General features: G+C 34.4%; 3 protein-coding genes and 1 pseudogene across 3 annotated transcripts; 3 read left to right on the plus strand and 1 right to left on the minus strand.

Annotated features, from left to right (window-relative positions):
• The first annotated feature begins 4,970 nt into the window (after window positions 1-4,970).
• On the plus strand, window positions 4,971-8,465 carry LOC105764667 (ribulose-5-phosphate-3-epimerase, chloroplastic). Its single transcript, XM_052625077.1, has 9 exons — window positions 4,971-5,251; window positions 5,855-5,966; window positions 6,052-6,192; window positions 6,270-6,383; window positions 7,098-7,176; window positions 7,516-7,625; window positions 7,715-7,771; window positions 8,052-8,121; window positions 8,208-8,465. Exons 1-9 carry the CDS (start codon window positions 5,142-5,144, stop codon window positions 8,255-8,257), a joined length of 843 nt encoding a protein of 280 aa, XP_052481037.1. The 5' UTR covers window positions 4,971-5,141; the 3' UTR covers window positions 8,258-8,465.
• Window positions 8,466-9,374: 909 nt separating this feature from the next.
• LOC105764666 (putative pentatricopeptide repeat-containing protein At1g74400) lies at window positions 9,375-10,942 on the minus strand. Its single transcript, XM_012583329.2, has one exon. It carries the CDS (start codon window positions 10,940-10,942, stop codon window positions 9,506-9,508), a length of 1,437 nt encoding a protein of 478 aa, XP_012438783.1. The 3' UTR covers window positions 9,375-9,505.
• Window positions 10,943-11,109: 167 nt separating this feature from the next.
• On the plus strand, window positions 11,110-13,206 carry LOC105764665 (pentatricopeptide repeat-containing protein At5g66520). Its single transcript, XM_012583328.2, has one exon. The coding sequence runs from the start codon at window positions 11,110-11,112 to the stop codon at window positions 12,772-12,774; it is 1,665 nt and encodes a 554-aa protein (XP_012438782.1). The 3' UTR covers window positions 12,775-13,206.
• Window positions 12,959-25,181, plus strand: LOC105764668 (protein NEN1-like; annotated as a pseudogene).
• Window positions 25,182-27,266: the final 2,085 nt, after the last annotated feature.

A 27,266-nucleotide genomic window follows, 5' to 3' on the forward strand; every position in this document is an offset into this window, starting at 1 on the left:
TTGAAAATTTTGGAAGTTTCCATTGATGAATATAAGATTTTTAGATACATAACATGGATTTAGAGCTTTAATTTTGTTATATGATAATTTTATAAAGTAATTTTGTTAAATATTGATTTTAGGATCAAATTGTGAAAAGGTTAAATATTAGAGTTTGGTATTAAATTTCTATTTTATTAAGGGATGTACGATAGCCTAGAATATTTAGATAAATTATTATTTAAGGAAAATTATTCAATTGATAGATTAACTAGTTAAGGGACTAGATTGTAAAAGTTGTAAAAGTTGTAAAAGTTTAGGATAATTGTATAAATTTGAAAAATTGAAGGGTACTAATTGTGAAGTGATTTGGAACTAAAATATATGCTAATGAATGAGTAATTATATATTCTAAATCAAGATCCCGTAGATACTCGTGAAAAAAAATAGCGGAATAGTCCTTAAACTACTGTAAATATTACAATTTAACCCAGGTAAGTTCGTAGGTGAAACTTTAATATTTATATTGAATTGATGAATGGTATTATGTATTTATTCTATTGTTGAAAATAAAATATTGTTAAAGTTATAAAATTTGAATTGAATATTCAGATTAAATGGAACGCTGGATTTAAGTACATTTAGCAACCGATGAATTGACGGCATTGGAGGAAAGTTACAGCAAATTACCCAAGTAAATCGAGGTTCAGCATTTGTTGCAAACTTTCGTGTTTACTTTCTGTTTAGCTCACACGAGCTTCTGTTTAACTCATATGAGTTTCCATTTAGCTCTATCGAGCTTCTGTTTAACCCTTATGGGTTTCCGTTCAGCTCTTACGAGCTTCCATTCAACCCTTATGGGTTTCTGTTTAGCTCTCATGAGCTTCTGTTCAACCTTCGGGCTTCTGATAACGAGTACTCTTATCCGTAAGTCGTTATTTGATTTGGTAAGATTAGGTAAGTTCTAATAGCCCGATTTTCAATAATGTTGGAAACAGTGGTTCAAGACCACCAAATCCAAAAAATGAGCTCGTAAATTTATTATTTAATATTTATGAGCCAAATGTGGTCTTTAAAAGATTTTTAAATTAGTAAATTTGTGTTTTTAAGGATTTATTAGATTAATTGATTTAGAAAATGAGGTATCGAGACATCAATTTTATAAAATAAGCCATAAATATTTTTATAAATATTTACGAAGTGTCATTAAGGTAGTATTAAAATTTTGTTAGAAAATTTTAACGTTTCGATATTCAATTAATTAAAAAGGATTAAATTGGAAAAGGTGCAAAACTTGCTAAAGTGATTAAATAGCTTAACAATTAAATAAGGGAGGGCTAAAAGAGCAAATGGACCCATTTTATATGGTTGAGGTGGCATAGCCTGAAAAAAATTAAAGATTTTATGCGATTAAGGGTAAAATTGGAATTAAAACAAAGCTTATATGGCCAAATGTGATTCTAATAATTTCTAGACATTTTCTTCGTCATTTTTCTGTCCAAAATAGCCATTGAAGAGGTTTTAAGCTGGTCTTTCATATTTTAGCTTCATGTAAGTTTAATTATTGCTTTTTTCCTTGAAATTTTTATGTTTTTGGACTTTTACAACTAGGTCCAACTTACTATTTCATTAGTTTTTGATTTTTTGAAAGTTTTGGAAGATACCATTGATGAATTCATATGATTTTAGTTATTAGATGATAAAATTTAGATTTTAATGAATATTTAAAGATATTTATTAAGGAATTTTGGATGAAATCATGTTTTAGGGATTAATTTGAAAAGTTATTGAATTTATGTGAAATTCTAAAATTTCATGGAATTCTTGAGTTTTTATTGATATATATGAGAATATCTAGGCTTGGAATAAGGAATAAATTACATGAATTTCATTTTCCAAGCCTAGGGATGAAATCATAAATAATTAAAAGTATAGGGCAAAATGGTAATTTTTCCTAAAATATGATTTGGATAGAAATGAATATGAATTGTATTAAATTGAGCTAAATTTACTCGTATAGATCTGGATTAGTAGATTACAAGTCACGAACAATTAGTATCGGATTAAATTGGAAAGAAAAAGTATCGGATTAGTAGATTACAAGTCACGAACAATTAGTCGAGGTAAGTTCGTGTAACTTAATTGTGTAATTATATGGTTGAATTGATTCGAATGAATTGTGTATTGGCCATGAATATGAAATCTGAATACATATCCGATAAATGTTTAATCCCGTTTGAATGAATGAAATTCGATTAGATACAGGGTTATGTTTCCCGAAACGGTAGTGGTCCTGCATATGCTACGGACATACCATAGCTCGAAAGAGCGTCCCATTACAAGCCCTCTCAAGCTTCCTGTTATAGTGTTCTTGCGAGCTTCCCGTTAAATGCTCTTCGGAGCATCCCGACTGGTTGTGTTCTGCATATGTTGTAGACACACCTACACTCTTATGAGTGTTTTGTTTATAGGCTCTTTGTGAGCTTCCCGTTAAAGGCTCATTGGAGCTTCTTGTTAGTGCTCGCTTGAACTTCCTGTTATATGACTATCCGGTGTTTTCTAATTAAATGCTCTTCGGAGCTTCCCATTAAGTGCTCTTCGGAGCTACCCGATATAGGCTCTTTGTGAGCTTCCCGTTATTAAGCTCGGATAAACTTCCCGTTACATGACTTAATGAGCTTTCCGTTATAGTGCTTGAGAGAGAGCTTTCTGTTTAAGTGCTCTAATGAGTACTCCCGGACATGAATTGACGGATTTCTGATTTGTACACTTTATGTGTACTACCCTCATATCCATCGATATTTCAAATGATTCAACGGGTGAAATTCTGACATGAACACAAGTGAAAATCAAAATAAAATCAATATATGAAAAATACATGAAATGCATGGAACTTGGTATTTGATGAACCCATCTTTGTTATTGATATTTAGATGAAATTAATAACTAACATATTTGATGAGACTAACATATTTGATGAGATTGTGTGCTTAGACTATGGCCAAGTTGTTTGGAATGCATGTGTATGTTTACTTAATGTACAAATGAATGGTAAGTTTATTTCCCGTTATACGAACTTACTAAGCACAAAGTGGTTACTCGATTTTATTTTCTTTGTTTTATAGTACTCGGAAGCTTGTTGGGTTGGAAGCTTGGTGAAGATCACTCACATTATCCATTAGCTCACTTCGGTATAATTATGAAATTATTTTTGGATATAATGACATGTATAGGTTTGGTAAGCCAAAGTTGGCATACAAATATTTTGGTTGTAATTAGCCATTGAAATGGCTTGAACTTGGTATATTTTGAAATATATGTATATTTATAAATATGGCTTTAATGTGTTGGATATGTGAAATTGGTTAATTAGGTAAGCTTAAATACATGAATACTTGCGATGAATTGTCATGCATAAGACTTAGTTTTGGCTTGATTTAAAAGTCTTGAATTGGTTGGTGAACATGTTTAAGTGTTTATGTAGGTGAAAGGTGAAATTGGGTGATGAATAAGGCTTGAAACTAGCCTTATTCTGTCCATACGGGCAAAGACACGAGCGTGTGTCTCAGCCGTGTGTCTAGCACATAGGCGTGTGTTCTAGCCGTGTGTCCCTTACATCTTAAAATTCAAAACAGAATTCTCAGTATTTTTCACACGGCCTGGCACACGGGCGTGTGACTTGGCCGTGTGACCCCTGCACTTAATTAAGTTACAAGTCAGAGAGTTACATGGGTTAGGGACACGGGCATGTGCCCTACCTCATATGCCACACGACCTGAGACATGGGCATGTCACTTGGCCATTTGACTCCTGTATCTTAATTTTACAAGTTAGTATGCTCACATGGCCTAGCACACGGGCATCTGGCTTGGCCGTGTGACCCAAGTCGGTAAGCAGCCTAATTTGGGCACAGGCTGGGACGAGGCCGTGTGCCCCTATTTCGAATGTCCACACGGCTTGGCCACACGGGCATGTGTTCCCTACTCATTTGAAAGTTTTTGATATTTTTTAAAAAATTTTCTAAGTTCCCGATTTAGTCCCAATTTATTTCAAATGTGTATTTTGGGCTTCAAGGGCTCATATAAAGGACAATATGAGTGATTAAGATTAGCTTCTGATATGTATGTTAAATGATATTAAATATTCGTATTTGATCTGAAAAGTCTGGTAATACTCCGTAACCCTGTTTCGGCGGCAGATAAGGGTTAGGGGTGTTACAGAAAAAGTATCATTTGACATGTTGTGGCCAATGAAAAAGTGTCACTTGGTGTTCTTTATAAAATATATAATTTTTCTTTGATAAAATATGTATAAATCATAAAAAATTATAAAAATAGAAATAAAATATAAAAAATTCAAGAAAAAAAATGTATATACATATTTCAGATTATATATACATTTATAATTTTATAATTGACATATATGTTTTTTTATATTTTATTTCTATTTTTTACAATTCTTTATAGTTTGTACATATTTTCTCAAAGAAAATGACACATTTTATAAAAGAAGGTCAAGCGTGCTTTTTATTGGCCACAATATGCTAAATGGCACATTTTCATTGGTCAAATCTATCCAATATTTTTTTGTTAACGTCTACTAAAAGAGGGGAAAATATAAGTTTTGCATGATTTAGGTACTAAATTGAGATAAAAAAGTAAGTACCAAAATAAAATAAAAATATGTATACTTAGTGAAATCATAAATTAAGCCGAGTATAAATAAGCAAATTAAGGACATAATTCAAATCTTATGGTCCCTCGTCTCTCTCCGATATTGCAATTTTGATGGAAAAAGAAGAAAAAGCTGAAGTACACCTAAACCTAACTCTAATTGTGTCCATTAATTTGCACATCTGAGCAGTACGCAGCGCCAGCCATTGAAGATAAGCAAAGTAACCCACAGATCAAAGCGACACGTGTTACCATTACATAATTTCCTTCTTGAGTCTCTCCGAGTTTTGTTGAAGAATTTAGTATTGTCTTTGTCATTGCCTTCTTTGACATTTTCTCTCTCCAAGTCACCCTCTGGTGAGATTTTAACCTACAAAAAAAAAAAAAAAAAAAAACACAAAGGCTCTAATTTCCAAACTCCTTTACAGATTAGATATAATAGATAGAGCAGTTTTTGATAAGAAAAGAGAGGGAAAAAGGAAATTAAAGATGTCAACAGCTTCTTCATTTTGTTCATCAACTCAAGTTAATGGCTTTGGAGGGGGACTTAGGCTTCTAAGAACCCATCTTTCTCAACCCAAGTCCTTTTCTTTTACTAGGTAATCTTTTTCATTTTTGAATTCCTTTTCTGGGTTGCTCTTCTGAATTCCTTGGAGTTTTAGATGGTAAAGAAGCAAATTTATTGGTGTATTGCGAAAAAATCCAGTTCAGAAATGTTGACATTTTCTTGTGAAGGACCTTAATTTTGTTTGCAATTCGATAATTAAACCTTTTTTACAGCAAAAAGTTTCATTTTTTTAAAATTATTCTGTAATGTTTTCAACACAAATGAAGGTGGTTTGTGATGAAAGTAAAGGGCTTGTACAATTAAATATATATATCTAGAATATTTGGTACTTAAATTGTAATAAAGCAAATAAGGTTTAGGGGTTTTATGACAGTGTTATTGATTATTTAATGTTTGGTATATTGCCTAAGCAATTCGATGAAACTTTAGTTGCATGGTTTTGTGCTTACTTTGGAGCAAAATTGCTATGTTGGATGCGCCTTTTAGGGTTGCAAATGTAATAGATGTTATCACTGTATTGCAGTGAAAAGATACAAATTAGACGTATGATTTCAATCAGATTTGAACTTTGTTCTTCAAGGTCTCATAAGAAATTTTAATATGCTTTTGTAACTTTCTTTTCTTAAATGGTTAGGAGAACTGCTACAGTAGTGAAGGCAACTGCTCGAGTCGATAAATTTTCGAAAAGCGATATCATTGTTTCCCCATCTATACTCTCTGCTAATTTCGCTAAGTTGGGGGAGCAGGTTTTGATTCAGCTGCATTATTGCTTTAGGTATTGAATTCAATTTGAATATTGTCTTTGAAGTTCACATGTCGCGTTTTTTCTAGGTGAAAGCCGTAGAAGTGGCAGGCTGTGATTGGATCCATGTTGATGTAATGGATGGCCGATTTGTTCCAAACATTACGATTGGACCTCTTGTGGTTGATGCCTTACGACCTGTGACAGATCTTCCACTAGATGTGCATTTGGTATGCTGCTTTGCATAACTAACTAACCAGTATCAGTAATAGAGATATTTTCTCACCCTGAGCTTGATGCACTGCAGATGATTGTGGAACCAGAGCAGCGAGTTCCAGATTTTATTAAGGCTGGAGCAGACATAGTCAGTGTTCACTGTGAGCAATCATCAACCATTCATTTGCATCGTACACTTAATCAAGTAAGACATTTCTTTCCCCGAGCCGTTCTTACATATTTTCCATGATAAAGTTAACACTATACATACAATCTTGAAATGGAGTCTACCAAATATTATCTTCAAATCAAGTGGAGCTCAAAAACCTTTGTTTTTTAATGCAAAATTTCACTTGCTTTTTAAACTGGAAGTTGTCATATTATTTATGTTAAGCTTTTTGCTGCACGGGTTCTGACTTTTAGTTAAAAATTACTGATAAAGAAATTAATGCACGATGAATCATTTTTGGTGTATCGTGCTTTGTACCACATGACATTGGGAAGGAATGTTCAGGATTCGTAGGAGCCAATAAATCCTACTGAATTCATCCTGTTCAAGCTAACTCTATGTTCTGAACTTATTTGCCTTAACTATTCTTCCGGGGCATGACTTAAGAATCAGTCATTGATTCTCAATTTTTGCAGTTAAAGCTTTTTAAAGTATTAGGTTTATCAGCCTCTCTCCTACTCTAAACCGTGCATTATTGCTTCTTAAAACTTTGTGGTCAGCATGTCCAAAAATTTCCTTTTATAGGTTTTTGTTTTATGACCATCAAGGTGTTGCTGATACTATTGCGAATTTTTTTATTGTTTGCCATCCTATGCTCAATAACATATCTTGTTTCCTCGCTTTCTCTATTGCCTGCGTTTCTTTTATGAAACTGCCCACAAATTTCTGAAAACTTTTCTTGTTGTGTAGATAAAAGATCTGGGCGCTAAAGCCGGAGTCGTCTTAAACCCTGCAACCCCGCTTAGTACGATAGAATATGTACTAGATGGTGAGTTTTTATTTTCGATTTCTTTTCCGCTTTCCTGTCTTTCCGTCAAAGGATGATTTTATATGCAGCTTATTGCATACCGGAGCCAAGTAGTTGATCGATGCTAGGCCTTGCCTATTGATAAGTCAGGAATAAAGGATGAAGGAATAGTTAAAGGATGTTCTAAGAATGGCCTCCTTTATCTTACTAAAACAGAAGCAATTGATTGCTATGCGTAGAATGATGAGAGGTCCTTCTGCATCATTGTAACTTTTCCAGTACAGGTGTTCTGAGTTCATTTGGCTAAATTGAAGGAAAAAGAAAAACTGACTTGATAATCTCTGTTTTGCATTTGAACAGTGGTTGATCTAATCTTGATTATGTCGGTCAACCCCGGCTTTGGAGGGCAGAGCTTTATTGAGAGTCAAGTCAAGAAAATCTCTGACTTGAGACGTATGTGCGCGGAGAAGGTATCAGTTGCTTCTATCTATATATTCATCTTTTTATCTATTCCTGCTTTAGAATTTGGTCAAATTTTCTTCATATATTTTCCTTGCAGGGTATTAATCCATGGATTGAAGTTGATGGTGGAGTTGGTCCAAAGAATGCATATAAGGTACCCCATTAGAATCATGTGGTTTAACTTCAGACAACATTAATCTATACACTCCATGCATAATCTGTGTCCTAAATTCTGACATTATCACTTGTTGAGCCCTATTGTTGCTTTTTCTTGACCTATGTTACTCTGACTCAGGTGTGATGAGTGTGAGTGTAGGATATGAGTTGTTCTTCATGTTATTAATATTATTCATGATATTCATAACTATTAAAAAAAATTGGGTGGTTTCTCTGTTAAAACTCTCCCTCTCACCCCCTTCTCGCTTTGCCGGCAGGTTATTGAGGCGGGAGCAAATGCTCTAGTGGCTGGTTCAGCTGTATTTGGTGCAAAAGATTATGCTGAAGGTAAAGATAAGGTATTATTTATTATTTTTCATGCATATAAATGAATGCATTTTAATAAAATTTTATGGCACCAACATTTTAAACAGCTATTAGAGGAATCAAAACCAGCAAAAGGCCAGAAGCAGTGGCAGTGTAATTATACTGCAGGAGATGTGATCGGCTCCAATGTATGATATCTATATTTTACATTCCCATGTATGTTACCCTCTAACTTACAGAATTTTGCTCGATTGTATAACTGAATGTTGTATATACTTGTTGGATTGCATGAATCCTGCTACACATGATTTAGAACAGAAATGCAGATACATGAAGAAAAGCTAGTTTGAATTCTTTCTGATAAATTTTGTTGTTTAATTTGTCATGGCTGTCTCAGTATTTGCAGATAATATGCATGTCATGGCTGTTTAATAAACAAATCATTAATATCTTGTCAGATAGATCTTGAATCTTGATGTCATATGGTCGATAAATGAAGCATGCTTAGTGTATCATGTCTTTCTCAGGAACTCAATGTTTCATATGCATGTGAAGCATTTTTTTCAATGAACTGCAGACTGCAATTCATTTCAGTAATAAAGCAAGCTTTCATGCCAGTTTTTTGTCATTAAATCTTTTTCTAACATGGCTTGTTTTGAGGACACTATAATACAATTCCTACTTTCTGTTGACTATGTTACTTGGATTTGGCTATAATGTCGGATATGGATGCATCTGACATGGGTATGTTTAATTTTTTTTCTAAGTTTTTTCATGTATTTGGAGAGTAATACTTTCATACCGAGCAGTGATCTAAGGCTCTTCATTCTTCATACTAACTAAAATCCGGCTTACGTTCAGAGAGAGATCAGGCAAAGCTTTTTGCCTTTTTGAACCAGAAAACCTAGGACATGAAGTCTTTAACAGAGAGTAGCTCCAACGCAGCATGGAATGGAACATAGCAAATTTAGGCCAATCCTAGTGTTCCAGGATCCTAAAACACAATGTAATTCAATATAGATTTCCGTTGGCTATTCATTTCAAGTTATGCAACAGTAATTGCCTTTCAAATAGGATAAAATGAGAATAATAACAGGAAGAATCGATGGGCATGCTTTTTCTATGCAAGTAATGCATTTTGTATGTATTACACAACAGAGCTAGCAGGCCTATCTGTTCGACGGCTGTTATAAATGAAACGACCCATTTGCCTAAATTTTATCGTTGTCCAAATTCCTATCATCAGACAAACAGCAATTGGATTGGTCGAAGTGTCATGATTCAGAATATTATGATTATTAACAGCTAAGGGATATGTTTACAGGAGAACCGAATCTGAAATTCAAATAATGGCCACAACCGTGATAACATAGCGCAACAGACTTACAGTTTGAAACCTTTTTGGTCAGAATTCAAGCAGGCTTGATATTTGAAGAGAGTAGTCATATGCTTTCATACTGATGGTCAAATATTTGAGGGCTTCATATATCTCGGTCTTTAAAGGATGATCATCATCCCCAGAGATGAACTCACTGATTTCACTAGCTACCTCAATTGAACTACACCCAGGAGCCCTTCTCAGCTGCTTTATCTGATCCCTAACTTCCACTTTCTTATCCCACATCCCTTTGGCAGCATAGATATTCGACATTGCAACACTGTCCCCAACATATCCAGGCTCCAGCTCCTGCAATTGGAGCTTAACTTTTTCACCAAGCTCAATTTCTCCATTGATATTACAAGCTCCTAACAATGTCCTCCATGTCACTGCATTAGCTTGACCAGGCATCTCAATGATGAAATTGTAAGCTTCTTTTAGCAGCCCAGCTCGGCAAAAAAGATCAACCATGCAACCAAAATGAACCTCTCTAGGCTTCAAACCGTAATAATTAACCATACGTCGGTAATATTTCTTTCCTTCTTCAATCATTCCTCCATGGCTACAAGCCATCAAAACCCCAATAAAAGTAACGTCGTTAGGAAGAATCGTTGAACTTCCACGATTACCCTCTTCCTTATTCTTGCTATTCTTCCATTTTATTTCTTCCATTTCACCAAAAAGCCCAAGAGCTTCATTTGCTTGTCCATGCAATGCATGTCCCACTATCATGGAAGTCCAGGTTGTCACGTCCTTTTCTCCTAAGCTATCAAACAAATTCCTTGCCGTTTGTATCTCACCACATTTCGCATACATGTTAATGAGAGCGTTATTAAGGCCCGCGTCTGCCATGAGCTCTGGTTTTCGCCGAACGAATGCGTGAATCCACTCTCCCATCTCTAGTGCACCAAGGTGAGCACAGGCAGAGAGAGCAACCGTCAGTGTCACTTGGTCAGGTTCCACATCAAGCATTTGCATCTTCTGGAACAACTCTACAGCTTTTTGGGGCTTCTGGTTGACAACATAAGCCGAAATCAAGGCTGTCCAGGAAATCGTATTCTTGCTGAGAATTTCATCAAACACGTGATGCGCATAAAGAAGATTCCCTAATGCGGAGTAGAAGTTTAAAAGTGAGGTTTGGAGGTGAATGACAGAGTGAAACCCAAATTTTATTAGGTTGGCATGTAATTGTTGGCCTTCAAGAGAGAAAGGGCTTTTGGTGCAAGCTTGTATGACAAATAAGAAAGAGAAGCTGTCAATAGACGAAGGATTGTGTCGTAATAATTGTCTAAAGAAGAGGATGGCTTTGGCGTTGCAATTGGAGGTGAGGTATGTTTTAAGGGTTTGGTTTGCTTTGGGTGGTTTAAGGTTTGAGTGAAGATGGGATGTGGATTGATGGGCACTTGCAGAAAACTTGTACAGTTTCGTTCGGATTAAATGAACCCTCTTAAAGATTTTCATCATCAAAGTGAAATACAACTGAACCCGTGTTCAGTTGATAATTTTCATAAAGAATCTAAGGAGCACTGGAGTTCATTTTGGGCCCCTTGCGTTTTGATGGCTAATATTTATTTGTAATATCCATACCAGCCCCACTTTCATTTGTGTCTTGTTTAACTTTTGTCTTTCAAATGTTAGTTAAAGAAGCCATTCTCGCCAATCCACCGAACTCCAGAGCTCTACAGCAACACCTCATTTCCCTTCTTCAAAACCCTAAGATCATAAAACAAAAACTTACCCAAGTCCACACCCAGATCATCATCAACGGTTTTTCCCAGAAAAATTACATCCTAGTTCACCTTCTTTCATTCTATGCTACTTCTAGTAATCTCCTACAGGCGTTTAAACTATTTCGATCTATCGAAAAACCAAGTACTACAGTCTGGAACCAGGTCATCAGAGGATGTTCAAGAACTGAAATCCCTGAAAGATCACTTGAATTGTACAAGCAGATGGTTGCATTGGGGGCAATTCCTGATGGGTTTACTTATTCGTATGTTTTGAGTGCTTGCACGAGGTCGGGGATGTTGAGAGAAGGGGAACTGATTCATGGGAGAGTTTTGGTTGATGGGTATTCCTCCAATGTGTTTGTGAGAACAAATTTGATTAATTTATATGGAATGGTTAGGGTCGGCGATGGCATCGTACGTGCGCGTAAACTGTTTGATGAAATGGCGGAGAGAAATGCGGTGAGTTGGAATTCGCTGTTAGCTGGGTATATTAGGTGTGGGGACGTTGATACGGCGAGGAGAGTTTTTGATGAGATGCCGGATAAGAATGTGGTGTCGTGGACAACAATGATTGCCGGGTTTGCTAGGAATGGGAAGTGTAAGCAAGCTTTGTCTTTTTTTAAACAGATGAGGAGAGCACGTGTGGAACTGGATCAGGTAGCGTTGGTGGCGGCATTATCAGCTTGTGCTGAATTGGGTGATTTGGAATTGGGGAAATGGATTCACTCCTACATAAAAGAGACGTCTCAATTTCGAAACCAACAATTGTTGGTGTCTTTGAACAATGCACTTATTCACATGTATGCTAGTTGTGGTTTGATTGAGGAAGCTTATGAAGTACTTCGATGCATGCCAGAAAGAAGTACGGTTTCTTGGACAAGCATGATCACGGGGTTAGCAAAACACGGTTTTGCGCAAGAAGCTATTACTGTGTTTGAATGTATGCTAAGCTTGGGTGAGAGAGAAGTCAAGCCTGATGAAATAACCTACATAGGAGTTCTCTTTGCTTGTAGTCATGCCGGATTTGTCAAGAAGGGTCAGCATTATTTTACTCAAATGACTACACATTGGAGAATTAAGCCCAGGATTGAGCACTATTGCTGTATGATTGATCTGTTCAGCCGTGCTGGTTTCTTTGATGAAGCATTGAATCTTATTGAAACCATGCCTTTAACACCTAATGATGCAGTATGGGGTGCCCTACTTGGCGGTTGTAGGATTCACAAGAATGTTGAACTTGCCTCTCAAGTGGCTCAAAAATTTGATGTCGAGCTTGATCCCAACAATGCTGCTGGGTATCTTGTGTTGTTGTCAAATGTGTATGCTACGGCCAAGAGGTGGCAGGATGTTGCTAATGTGAGACAGAAAATGATCGAATCGGGTGTGAAAAAGCCTGCAGGTCGGAGTCGGGTTCAAATTGATGGAGTTATTCATGATTTCCAGGCAGGTGACTACACCAGTAGACACACATCTTCAATCTATGATATCCTTTGGCAAGTTACTAGACAGGCAAAGCAACAAGGGTACGAGTTAGACATATTCGAAGCAATGCCAGTTGTCGAGTAATACATAGAGCAGGGATTTGCAGTCATTCCTTCCGTAATTACCCATTTCAGAGGCTTAAAACATGGTAAATCCTTTCAACCCTAACTCATCATTTACCAAGTCCAGATGGTTAAACCTTCTCAAGTAAAGAAATCCCCTGTCCCACTTCACACGTGCATTTTCATATCTTCCTAACCCGAAATGGATGGCTGGGGAGAGGAAAGGTACCAACCGCGGTGTCAGCAAGGTGAGGCCTATAGCTCAACGGGTTGGATATCGTTTAAAATTACAAGTGGCTGTTGTCTAACAGTTTTTCGAGCGCTAGACGAATCTTGGAAAACACAAGCCACCGCGGATTTTTTTTTATTACGTGTGATTCGCTATTATTTTAATAAATTTAAAAAACGAATTAAAATTTATTTAAACAACTATTTATGGTCCATAAATGCAAAATATGGATTCATTGATACAAGGAAAATCATTTTTTATTTAAAAGACTTGGTATCACATGTCGATGGAATAGGAGGATGCATTTTTATTTGTCCTTTCTTGATACCTCCAATAGAATATTTCATTATCGCGTGGAAATATTGCCTTATTTTATTTTTAAATATTTATATATATATATATATAACTTTTATTTTTTTGAAAATTAATAATTTTTATGCCCTCAAGATTTCAACGAAATCACTCGAGATTTTTCAAATAGCAATTTCCATTTTCTTAAAATAAATTCTATGTATAAAGAATTTCAAATGCCACATAAATTATTCCAAAAATCAAAATGTGGTATACGCATATGTCATCCATATCCTCACCTTCTCTCATTTTTTCTAGAAGTTGATTTTATTCTGATAATTTCAAAGATCACTCGGCACCTTGAGAAATCTGAAACATACCATGTTTAATTTTGGCTAAAACCAATGACTGAAACGCGAAAACCCAAAAGGTTCAGGACCCGGGATACAATCTCCCTTCTTTTCCGTCTTTTTTCTCTCTCGCGTCATGAGTTCTCTAGATTACGGGAGATCAATTTTCAGTTAAAACCCAGAAAATGGATCCAATTAATTTAGTCGATTTTGATTAGGGTGATTTGGATCCATTTTGTTGGTTACTGATTTTTAAATTTTCAAACTGGCTCGATCGAAAATTTTACTTAATTTACTTTTTTAAAATTTTTTAAAATATATTTATATTTTATAATATATAATAAATATATATTATTGAAGCTTAATAACTTAAGTAGGTTCATTTATATTGATTCTGGAGCTCTAATTTGGGTTGGTTTTGTATATTATAGTTAATTAAGTGAGTTTAATTTTATAAAAGACCAAAAATCAAATGCTCTCCCTACTCTAGGCCCTTCTTTTTCTTTTTAATTAATTCTTTTTATCCTTTTTTTCTTACAATTATTATTAAATTATACTTTGATCACTTAACTTCAAAATGTTACAAAATGATTACTAAATTATTCAAAAAATTTATTTAAATGATTGAATTGTTAGATCTTTAACCAACAACCAAGAGTGTTAAATCATAATTTATCAAATATATATATACATATTAGCTACGTAATTTTCACATAGATTCGGAGCCTAAGAGAATTATCGATTCATTGGCGTTATTGACTCAAAGATTCGGAAGGAAAGCCGATAATATGAAGGTATTTTTATTGCTTATAAAAGCTTTTAGCCTTTTTTCTATTTTTATGAAAACCTTAGCCATCTTTTATCAACCTTATGTATACATATCATCCATACACATATAGTCGCTGTCAATTTATAATCAGTGTGTGAAGCATTAAAACCCTAAAATATCAAGAAAATATCAGACTGCCAGATTTATCCAGTTGAGCCGGGGATCGAAAGTCCGACTTGTAACACCCCCAACCCGTATCCGTCGCCGGAACCGGGTTACGGAGCATTACCGAACATATCGGATGACTTATCACTAATTCACAAATAAATAACATACATAGCATACTTTAATCAATACATTACCTAGATATTAGATACATGCCACAATATCAAAAGAAAGGCACATCACTAAAATTTATTTGAGGCCGGGATGAAATAGTTGAAAGAATCGGACCGGTTGCCTATCGATTGGCTTTACCTCCGGAATTACAAAAGATTCACGATGTTTTTCATGTTTCGATGCTTCGGAGATATAGATCGGATCCTTCTCATGTTATTCCCACTGAAGATGTTGAAATTTGATCTGATTTGACTTATGAAGAAGAGTCGGTTCAGATATTAGCTCGAGAAGTGAAAGAATTAAGAAATAAACGAGTTCCTTTAGTCAAAGTTTTATGGAGAAGTCATAGTATGGAAGAAACGACTTGGGAACCGGAAGAGACGATGAGAGCACAATATTCTCATCTCTTCTTAGGTAAATTTCGAGGACGAAATTTATTAAGGGGGGAGAAATGTAATGACCCAAAAATTCACGGGCATCGGAAAAGTATAATATCTGGCCTCCGTCTTAGTAAATTGAGTTCGAAAATAATTATTAGAAATATATTTTTTTTATTTACTAAACTAGTTGAGTGTTTAATTAGGTTTTAGATAGGTGAATTTAGCTTAATTAAGAGTAATTAGTAAAAAGAATTAAATTACAATAGAAGTGAAAGTTTAATTATAGATTAAAATAAAATAAGAGGGACTAAATAGGTAAATAAGCCAATGGCTTAAGATTAGTGACATAAGCATAAAAAATCTAAAATTTTATGTGTTAAAAATATATTGTTAAATTAGTATTATTAAATTATTATTATTATTATATTTTAAATAAAAAAGTTGACAAATGTATGGTGCATATGAAGACATGTGGAAAAATGAAATACATATATTAGTAATTATTACATATTTACTTATCATTTAAGTAAATAATATTATATATATTATTATTATTATTATTATTATTATTATTATTATTAACTAATGCATAAAAGGAATAAAATAAAAGAATAAAAGAAACAAAAGAAGAAATAGAAACAGAATTGCTAAAAAGAAACAGAGAAAGAGACGAAAACAGGGGAAGAAAAGGGGAAAGGAAAAAAAGGGGTCAGAGTCTCGGTTCAGCATCCAGGACAATCCTGACTCCGACATAGAGATTTTGGTGATGTCTTCTTCCTTAATTGAAAGTGGCATGTACATAAGAATTATAATAGTTATTTTGGTATGTTATATAGTTTTGTTGTAAAGTAAGATATTATGTGTTTTGATGATTATGTTAGTCAAATGGTAGAAGTCTTTTATGGCATTGGTATTAAATTGAAATAGCTTGATTAGTTTTGTGTTAATTAGAAATGATAATAGGACTTTTATTAATTAAGTTATTATGTCAATATGTCAAGTAAGATTTAAGTATAAATGCTTTGGTTGAAATACTGGAATTGGGTTGGTTATGTTTGAAATTTTTGCAGGGGGTTATATGTAAAAATAAACAGAAATGCTGCCGAAATTTTTATAAAAAAAAAAAGAATGAATGTAATCAATTATTAAAATTTATATGAATTTATGATTTATTTTAATATGTTGGTTATTTATTTAAAAATTATTTGTAAATTGTTTGATATGTCCGGTAATGCCTCGTAACCCTGTTCCGGTGACGGTTTAGGGTTAAGAGGTGTTACACGACTAGTTTGATTTTTTTTTCTAATTCCAACATATTGCAAGTTTTGGCACTTGATATGGAGTTTTGTTTGATGAACTTAAATACAGATGGCAACTCTTGCCAATTATTTTGAGATTGGAGTGCAGTCACACATGCAAGTCTTTAATGAATATATAAACTATTTTCACCTTGGATGAGAGGGAATTTTTTGTTTCACTGAAATAAACATCTTGCTATATGATCCTTCAGGAGCTTGGATGATGTTCGCATGAACCTCGAAGTTGTCAAGCATTGTGCAACCGTTTTGTTCTTGGTATGGTACTAGTTTTTGAGTGGCAAATGTTGTAACACTTGTGTTTTTTTCAACGATGTGCCTTTGGTATCACAAAATTTAAGCACCATATTTCACTTGCCTCAACTTGGGAAATGTTTAATCAGACATTTTTTTACTAAAGCCTTATATTTATCTTCAGGAATCAAGTCTCCCAAATATAATCACGGGGAACCACAGGGTTCCCCGATATCACCGAGTAGTGATGTCAGCAAGTCATCTCCCGAGCAGCCTAGTCCAAACATGCATACCCTTTCTTCAAGTCCAACTTCAGAAAATGTTCCAAATCTCTCTAGCAGGTGTAGGAAATAGTGAACACCATCCTAGAATTTCTCTTCTGACTCATCACACCGGAGGGGAAAATACTGATTTGTCTAATCCGGTCCAACCGGATCCTTTTAACATGGGTCTACTTAGAAATGAAATAAAACTGATGCCCTTTAATCAGATGTCACCATGAAAGTAAAAACTGAGCAAGAGTCTCAGGACATAGATATTGCTAAAGGTAGTGTCAGATTACAGTTTCCTAAATAAGGAATATTGTGTGTGTATTAGCTAGGATTCTGTAAATATTTCAATGATTGTTATCCCTAACTTTAAGGCTATTTTTAGGGTCAACATTCCTAGAATTAGTCTGTTTCCTAGTATAGAGTTTCCTAAGTTAGGCTCAACTATGAATATATATATCAGTGTAATTTCTTGTGAATAATTAGAAAAAAGCCTGATTTTAACATGGTATCAGAGCTCTTTTTTCCCTTAATCTCTGGGATTTTTTTATTCTTTGTCTGGCAACTTCTTCTCATTCCCGATCAACCCTCAAGCATGTAGAATTTGTTCAAAAGAAACATGGCTGAAACTGTCAAAACCAGCAACACTGGGGATATCTCAGAAGTCTTTGTGAACAACTCAAACCCAACAAGTGAGTTGCAGAATATCCAAGCAGCCGACAGGTTAAATGGGAAGAATTACCTAAAGTGGTCTCAACTGGTTCGCACGTTCTTGAAGGGAAGAGGAAAACTAAGTCACCTGGTCGAAACTGGACCTAAAGAAGGAGATCCAAAGTTTGATGCTTGGGATGAACAAGACTCTATGGTAATGTCTTGGTTATGGAGTTCTATGATGCCAGAAATCAGTGATACATGCATGTTTCTTAACACAGCCAAAGAAATATTGTAACACTCCTTACCCGTATTCGATGCTGGAATAGGGTACGAGGTATTACCAGAACACATACACTTTTAACCGTATTAAACCGAGTTATAAAATTTTATCTAAATTAAAACTTTCAAATTGTTATTCTTGAGTCACTAATTAGGGTTTACGTGGCCCAATATACTCACAATCTTTCACTTCCTCGTCGTATGAATTTATAAATTTTCAGTTACTTGTTGATTTCATCACGAGTACCTGAATTGATCCATATTATTACATATTCTCATACCGTCACATTTTTCCTATTTAACTATTGTAATATATCAATTACTTAATATCTCATAAGCTAAGTGTCACATATACATTATCCATTCATCTCCCATTTAGCTATCAATATTAGCCAGAAATATAGTACAAATTTTCTCTATTCGATGTTAAACCAAAACCTGTTATTTCATTACCAACTAACATTACTAAATATACACCTTATACTAGCCCAAATGTTTAACCATTCACCCATGACATAAATATATTTTATCTATTATTACCGAATATAGATATGCTTCGCAAATCATAATGCACCTCACCTAGTTACCGAATCAATCAATGCAACCTCAATGATGTAATCATCCTTTTAACTTACTTTACCAAGCCAAATCATACCATCATCTCACACATAAAATGACCCACCTATCGTACTTCTCAATTATGTCATTTAATAGACCAAATATATCTAACCTTTATCATCAAGATCAATCCACAACCAAAATACATCCATATATCAAAATTACTACACATATATATACTATGATTAAATTTCTTAAATATTTGATCAATTGCTTTTCAATACCGCAATAATTCTTTCAATATCAATACGTATTTACCATTAAATTTAACATTTACCGATTAAAATCGGGTATATAACCATTTATACACAATTCATTCATATATTTTATTGTCCTCCTTCTCCTCTCCATTCCACATCCTTAATGTATATAACACGCTTAAACAACATTAACTATATTTTCTTTGTTTACTTATATATAAATTCAAAGTGTCTATCCGAGTCGAGTCACTAAATTATTTATATCTCGAGATACAGAGCTCCAAATTAATATCCATTAATTTTCCCAGAAACTATACTCATATATCTTCTTACCATAAAATTTTAATAATTTTTACTTATCCAATAAGTACATTTTATTCTTTAAATTCTCCCTATTTCACTTTGTTTGGCGTTCGACCTTTCTTCACTAAAATTAATTATCTCATTTTACAGAGTTCAGATGACATTATCGTTTATTTATCTTTAAAATAGACTCTTTTAGGATTCAAACTTATAAATTATAATTCATAAATATTTTTTACAATTTTTAATGATTTTCCAAAGTCGAACAGGGATTCTAAAATTATTCTGACCTGTCTTACTAAAATTCAAATATCTCAAAATATATAACTCTTTTGCTTACTCTGTTTCTTTTATGTGAAAATAGACTCATTCATATTTAATTTAATATATTATTCAACCTATAATTCGATTTCCACCATTTTTGGTGATTTTTCAAAATCACACAACTGTTGCTGTCCAAAACTGTTTTGTTGCTAAATTTACTCTTTCATAATTTCACTTACTCTATTTCACTGATCAAGGTCAATTTCTCGTCTTTCTTGATTAATAATAGAAAATTTAGCTTATTTAATACTCACATTTATCAAAACATTCCTTGACTCAAACTTTGGAAAACTTATGATTTTGCCCCTAAACTTTTGCATATTTACATTTTTGCCCCAAAGCTCGGAAATTAAACATCATCCCTTATTCTTATGTTTTATGACATGTTGAACATTTTTCCCTTCTATGAAAACATCAAATTCCACTCTAACACTTACTTATGAACATTAGGTATTTTACCAATTATGTCATTTTACTCATTTTCACTTAAAATCGCCTAGCAAAAGTTTTCTAACATAATTTCAAACTTCATATTTCATCATAAAACATCAAAATAAACACATTTTACCTATGGGTATTTTTCCAAATATGAACCCTAGGTTAAATTATTGCTAGAATAAGCTAAATCAAGTTACCGAGACTCTAAAAACGTAAAGAACATTAAAAATGGGGCTTGGAATCACTTACTATGGAGCTTGGAAGCTTGAAAACCCTAACTATGGCTTCCCCCTTGCTATATTCAGCCACCATGGAGAAGATGAGCACATTTTGCCATTTTTTCCCTTTTTATTTCTTTTATTACTAAATTACCAAATTACCCCTAACTTAAAATTTTCCTATTTCACTTATCTCATGTCCATTTTTGTCCATAACTTAACCAATGGTCTAATCATCATATAAAGACCTCCAATTTAAAATTTCATAACAATTGGACACCTCTAACATGTAGAACTCAACTTTTGTACTTTTTTACAATTTAGTCCTTTTTACTAAATTGAGTGCCCAAAAGTCAAAATTTTCGAACGAAATTTTCTAAAAATCATTTAGTGAAGTTTTAGACCATAAAAATATAATAAAAATAAATTTTTCCTCGTCGAATTTGTGGTCCTGAAACCATTGTTCCGACTAGGCCCAAAATCGGGTTGTTACAAATATGGGAAGCTATGAAGTAGACTTATTCTAAAGTTCTAGATGTTGCCCAAATTTATGAAATCAAGACTAAGATTTCTTCTACCAAGCAAGGAAGTCGATCAATCATGGAGTATTCAAATCTGTCGCAAAGCTTATGGCAAGATATGGATCACTACCAATGCATTCAGATGAAGTGCAGTGAAGATGCAACACTCTTGAAAAGGTTCGTTGAAAAGGATCGAATTTATGATTTTCTTGCTGGATTAAATGTTGAGTTTGATTCAGTAAGAGTTCAAATACTTGGAAAAGAGGATCTACCATCACTAAATGAGACAATTGTGATTGTTCGTGCCAATGAAGGAAGAGGAGGAGTTATGATTGAGAATAGTCAGGTGGATAGTTCAGCCTTGGTTACAAAAGTTGTAAATGAGAGGAGATTTGGCCTGGAGCAGCCAACTAGCAAAGTTAGTAGGCAGACAGAACTTACAAGGCCTATTAACAGGGATTCCTTATGGTGCACCTACTGCAAAAAACCCCGTCACACTAAAGAAAGATGCTGGAAACTCCATGGAAAGCTAAAAACAACGAATAAAAATTTTTCAAAAAAATGTGGACAACCAAAGGGACAAGGGCAAGCACATACAGCAAGACAACTGGCTGGAGAAGGGAATTCTCAAGAATCATCTGTTGAGTTCAATAAAGAATAAATTGAGAAGTTGAAGAATCTGCTGGGATCATTGGAAAAATCTTCTCCAACAGGTACTTGTAGTTTGGCTTTTTCAAGTATATCCTCTTCTCAAGATTTTAAAGTCTCGGATATACCCACCAAAAGTTTTTGGGTCATTGACTCAGGAGCTACAGACCACATGACCCATTCCTCACAAAAATTTGTTTCATATACACCTTGCCCTAGTAATAGAAAGATAGCAGTAGCTGATGGTTTTGTTATCACAGTGGTTGGTCAGGGTGATATTGTTATAAACAAAACTCTTACTCTTAGAAATGTCATTCATGTTCCAAAACTGTTTACCAATCTTCTATCCATCCAAAAAATTACCACAGACTCTAATTCCATCATTTAGAGTCCTTAAAGTTATGTTTCCTTCATTGTTCAAAGGGTTAATTGTTGAAAAATTCCATTGTGATGTCTGTGAACTTGCAAAACATAAACGTACCTCTTTTCTGGAAAGCAATAAAAGAACATCCGCTCATTCTACTCTTATTCATAGTGATGTTTGGGGACCATCCACTATTTCAAACATTTCTGGGGCTCGGTGGTTTGTATCCTTTATTGATGATTGTACCCGTGTGTCTTGGATATTCCTTTTAAAATAGAAATCTAATGCAAGGTCTGTCTTTCCAATCTGTTACAATATGATCAAAACACAATTTGGTGCTGAAATAAAAAAGTTTAGGTCAGACAATGCCAATGACTATTTTAATCAATTTCTCTCACCATACTTCTAAGAAAGAGGCATTATACACGAGTCATCTTGTGTTAGCACACCCTAACAAAATGGTGTTGCCGAAAGAAAGAATGGTCACATTTTAGCTATTACAAGACTTGTTCCAAAAAATATCCTTAAACAATACTGGGGGAGGTTGTTTTAACTACTACTCATATGATAAATAGATTGCCTACAAAAGTCCTTGAATCTCAAAGTCCTATACAAGTTCTAGCAAAATTCTTTCATAATTTCAATACTTCAAATAACCTTACTCCCAAAATATTTGGTTGTGTTGCCTTTGTACATGTACATTCTCAAAACAGGGGAAAACTTGATCCATGTGCTGTCAAATGTGTCTTTCTCGGTTATTCTTCCACTCAAAAGGGGTACAAATGTTATCATCCAGCCACAAAAAAATATTATGTATCAGCTGATGCTACTTTTGCAGAACAAGAGAATTAATTTACTAGTCATTATCTTCGGGGCGAGACCTCATTCACGGAAGATAAGGACAGAGAATTATTTCTCTTTGATTTTCCAGCTCATGCTCAGCCAAACACTTACACTCCGTCCTCTGCCCAGCCGAACACTCAGTCCTACACTCAGTCCCTGCCAGTCAACTAGCCTGCCCAACTTGAAACTATGAAACCTGAAACAAAGCCTAATACACCCAAATCACAAGAAGGGATTCAGGACACTACTCGTCCTTTACTGGTTTATTCAAGGAAAAAGGCATCGATGCAAGTTCAATCATCATCTTCTTCTATACAACCTGCTACTATACAACCCGAGGTAATTGCTGAACCTACTTTGAATACTAATACTGAAACTACTGAAAATTTAGATCAGAGAGACTATGATTTTGCCATTGCTATTAGCAATGAACTAAAGCCTGCACAAGACATCCCCTATACTTATTCATGTCTTACAAAAAATTATCCCATAAGCACAAAGCCTTTCTTACTAGCCTAAATTCCATCTCCGTTATCAAAACCATATTCAAGGAATTAGATGATAAGAATTGGAAAAATGTCATGCAGGTTGAAATAAAAGCCCTTAAAAAATAAGAAATGGGACTCGATGAAATTACCGAGAGGAAAGAAACCAGTGGGATGTTGATGGGTGTTCACAGTGAAATATAAGTCAGATGGTTCTTTGGAGAGGTACAAAACAAGATTGGCGGCTAAAGGGTACACTCAAATGTATGGAATAGACTACCTTGAGACATTTGTTCCTATTGCAAAGATGAACACTGTGAGAGTGTTGTTGTCACTAGCTGCCAATTGAGGCTGGAAATTATAGCAATTTAACATCAAAAATACCGTTTTACATGGTGATCTTGAGGAGGAAGTCTATATGGATGTTCCACCAGGATTCGGTCCAAATACAGGACAGGTAGTTTGCAGACTAAAAAAGGCTTTGTACGGACTAAAATAGTCCTCGAGAGCTTGGTTTGGAAGGTTTACCAAAGTAATGCTCAAGTTGGGGTATAAACAGAGCCAAAGAGATCACACTCTATTTGTAAAGCACTTATCTTCAGGGGGAGTGACTGTTTTATTAGTCTATGTAGATGACACTGGTGATGATCTGGAAGGAATGAAGAATTTAAAGAAATGCCTAGTAAAATAATTTGAAGTCAAAGAGCTCGGTAAATTAAAATATTTTCTCGGTATTGAAGTGGCACATTTTCGGGAAGGAATCTTCATATGTCAGCAAAAATACATAATTGATTTGTTGACAAAGACGGGCAAATTGGGATGCAAACCAGCAAAGACGCCCATAGAGGTTAACCACAGACTTAGAGATGCACTAGAAGATGCAGCAGTTGATAAATGTTCATATCAAAGACTTGTGGGGAAACTTATCTACTTGTCACATATTGGACCGGATATTGTCTATGCAGTTGGTATTGTAAGTTAATTCATGCACAACCCCAAAGAATCATATATTAGAGCCGTGTATCAGATTCTACAGTACTTAGAGGGCACGCCAGGCAGAGGAATTTTATTTAAGAAATGGGAGAAGTTAACTCTTTAAGCCTATACTGATGCAGATTATGCAGGGTCTATTGTTGATAGAAGATCAACCTCGGGTTGTTGTACTTTCCTAGGAGGTAACCTTGTGACTTGGAGGAGTAAAAAACAGAATGTTGTGGCTAGATCTAATGTAGAAACTAAATTTAGGGCAACGACATTCGAGATTTGTGAGCTATTATGGTTGAAAATCATTTTGGAAGATTTGAAGATCAAGTGGGAAGGTCCAATGAAGTTGTATTGTGATAATAAGTCTGCTATCAATATTGCACATGATCAAGTTCAACATGATCGTACGAAGCATGTTGAGGTTGACAGACATTTTATAAAAGAAAAGCTTGACAGTGGCTTAATTTGCACTCTATTTTTGTCCACTGATGGTCAACTGGCAGATATACTTACCAAAGGATTGTCTGGGAAGTTCTTTTAGAAACTAGTAAGCAAGCGGAGAATGGATGATATCCACTTCCCAATTTGAGGGGGAGTGTATATATATCAGTGTAATTTCTTGTGAATAATTAGAAAAAGCCAGATTTTAACAGGTAGCAGTAGTTATGCAGGGTTCTTAGCACTTGATGGAGTTTCTCTTACTTCTATTAATGCATCTCTGGTCCCATGTCACCGTGGCACCTAACAAATAAAACTATTACACGATAATGTTGGTCTGTAACTCTTTTGTCCTAGTTTGAAAGTACGGTTTGGAGTCAATGAGAAGTTTCTTGATCAAGGTGGCTGGCCACGTTTGAGCTTCGTAGTTGACGCTTCTCCGAGTTTATGAGAGATTCTTAATGCTTGTGACAATGCTGCCAAAACAATTTTTGAAGATTGCAGAAGCAGTTCCGAGTGGAAGCCTATCCTGGGCAGAAATTATCATTACATAAACAATCCGACCGTGAGACTGCAATAAGTTCCCCTACCTTAAATGTTATGTTTCAGATAGTTCTAAGATATTGACTTGAATCTTTTAATCATTTCATTGATTCTTTGATTTGTTTCTGGCAACATACTGATTGTAGTCAACGACAATATCGCCCGCTATGCTGCTGAGATTCATCAGAAAGATAGCTCCGGTACTATGCAAAAGCTTATATTCAGCGAATTTGATGTTGCAGAGCTTGGTAACTTAACCAGATGTGGGATCTTTGTGGATGCATTCTTCAGCTTGGATACTTATGATTATCAGTAGAATGCGGGCATCAGATTGGTGGCCAAAAAACTAGTTATACATTCAGATTAGGGGTGATTGATCCATTTCAGATTGTTTCCAGTTATGTAATAGCACTGTTTATACTAAATCTGACTCATATATATGAGTTGATTTCTCTCATTCATAGCTTCAAAATGACATAGGGCACTGATAAAAAAAAGATTGATATTAACTGTTGTAAATTTATGTAATTGCAATTTAAACTGTAATATATAGTACAAGCAGAATTTACAAAGAGATATATAACAGATATTGCTAAGAATTGAATAATTTCATTTTTTTTATTTACTTCTTTCATATGAGTGGAGCATCCCAGCCCCTAAATAAGTAAGAGGATAATGCATTTCGGCACCCTTGAACTCACGTTCTCTTGTATTGGCAACAATACCGATGCCAACTGAACTAAAACTTAATCGAAAATAATTTTACTTTTATACATTGAATATTTCGTGCAAATAAATAAATTTGTTATGGTCTAATCATTTATGTATCTTTATTATTTTTAAAAATTGTCTAAATGCTCAAATTGTGTTTACTTGAATTTTTAAAATTTTGTATAAGGTTAAATTATTGTCAAAATGCTCAAATAAAAGCTAAACATTTCGCTCTCTCTTTCTTAAAAGAAAATTAAAACTTTTCAAAATTATTAAATAAGGGTCAAATCTTTTTTAAATGCTCAAATAATAGCTTTTTAAATGTTATATATCATATTTCAAATTATGTTTTTCTTTTCTTTTCCTTTTTAAGTAATATTTTATTCAATTGTCATATATTTTATTTTTAAGACATCAAGCATTCACTTAACTTTTACAAACCCGGCTGAAATGTGTGCAAAGCTTTTATGTAAGCACTTTCGTAAACGTTTAGCCCTTATGTATTCATTTTAAAATGTTTAGCTCTTATTTGAACAATCTTTAAGAGGTTGTACCCTAATTTACTCATTTAACCTTATTTTGTGGTATCATTATCATGCTTATTATTTGATATTTATTAATGTGCAAACATAAAAACCGTTTATAAAACATTAGATTGTGGCACACAAACAACATAGGTGAAAAATTTATGTGACAAATATACTTATTAAAGTCTTCTATCTTTTTACAATTAAACTCTCAATACTTTAGGGATATTTTAGTCTGATTAGACCTCTAATCTTAGCCTATAAAAATGGTCATTGTCTCACTATTTTGAGAGGTCAATTAAGAGGTAATAAAAGATTTAGTACTATAGGGCTTTTCTTTTAAGGGCAACAAGATGTAGACTCAAATGAGTTTTGGTGAGAGTTTTTGTGGTAACTATGGAGAAAATTTTGTACCATTTTTGAGAAAACTCTATGAAAGTTAGGGTTTTATTTTCGGGATTGGTCTATGAGAGTTAGCGCTTTGTTTTCAAGATTTTGGTATTGTATGTTTAGTATATTTAAGTTTATTTTCTCCATATTGTACTTTCATTTGTTTATTCATTTAGTGAAAAGCTGAAGCCTCTTTTGTCTATGGTTTTTATCTTCTTTGGAGGAGTTTTCCACGTAAAATTTGTGTTCGATATTCTCTACCTTTTCTATTTCGTTGTTTATACAAGTCGATTCCCAATAAACTGGTATCAAAGCTTGGTTTGAATTTCGCAATCGACCCATTTAAGAATGACGACAATAGATTTCAATATTAAGAAGTTCGATGGAATTACAAATTTCAGATTATACCAGTTTTAGATAAAGCAGAGTGCTTAAAGCAAGGTTGGTCGCAAAGGGTGACAGTCAAGTGGAGGGAGTTGATTTCCTCGATGTTTTCTCTCATGTTGTAAAGCATGCGTTTGTTCGTGTATCACTGGCCCTGGTTGAATTATACAACCTTGATTTGAAGACTAGGAGTCTTTCTATTTCCAAGTATGAGAACAGTTTGGGCTTGGTTGACATTCTACAAAGACTGAGTTTGGCTCGTGACGAAGCCTGGAGAAGAAGGTATGGTAAATACACGTTAAGATGGATATTTGTGGGGTGTGCCTTGTATTTTCAGTCGAATAGACAATGATTTCATGACGAGAAGCTTCCTGACACTACAATGACGGACGACATCGTGACGGCATGAATGGAGACGTTGTGACGTGGCGACGTATTCCCCACATAAATTGAGTTCTTTCTCCC

This window comes from Gossypium raimondii, chromosome 12 (genome assembly GCF_025698545.1).
Source record: "Gossypium raimondii isolate GPD5lz chromosome 12, ASM2569854v1, whole genome shotgun sequence".
Taxonomy (NCBI): Eukaryota; Viridiplantae; Streptophyta; class Magnoliopsida; order Malvales; family Malvaceae; genus Gossypium; species Gossypium raimondii.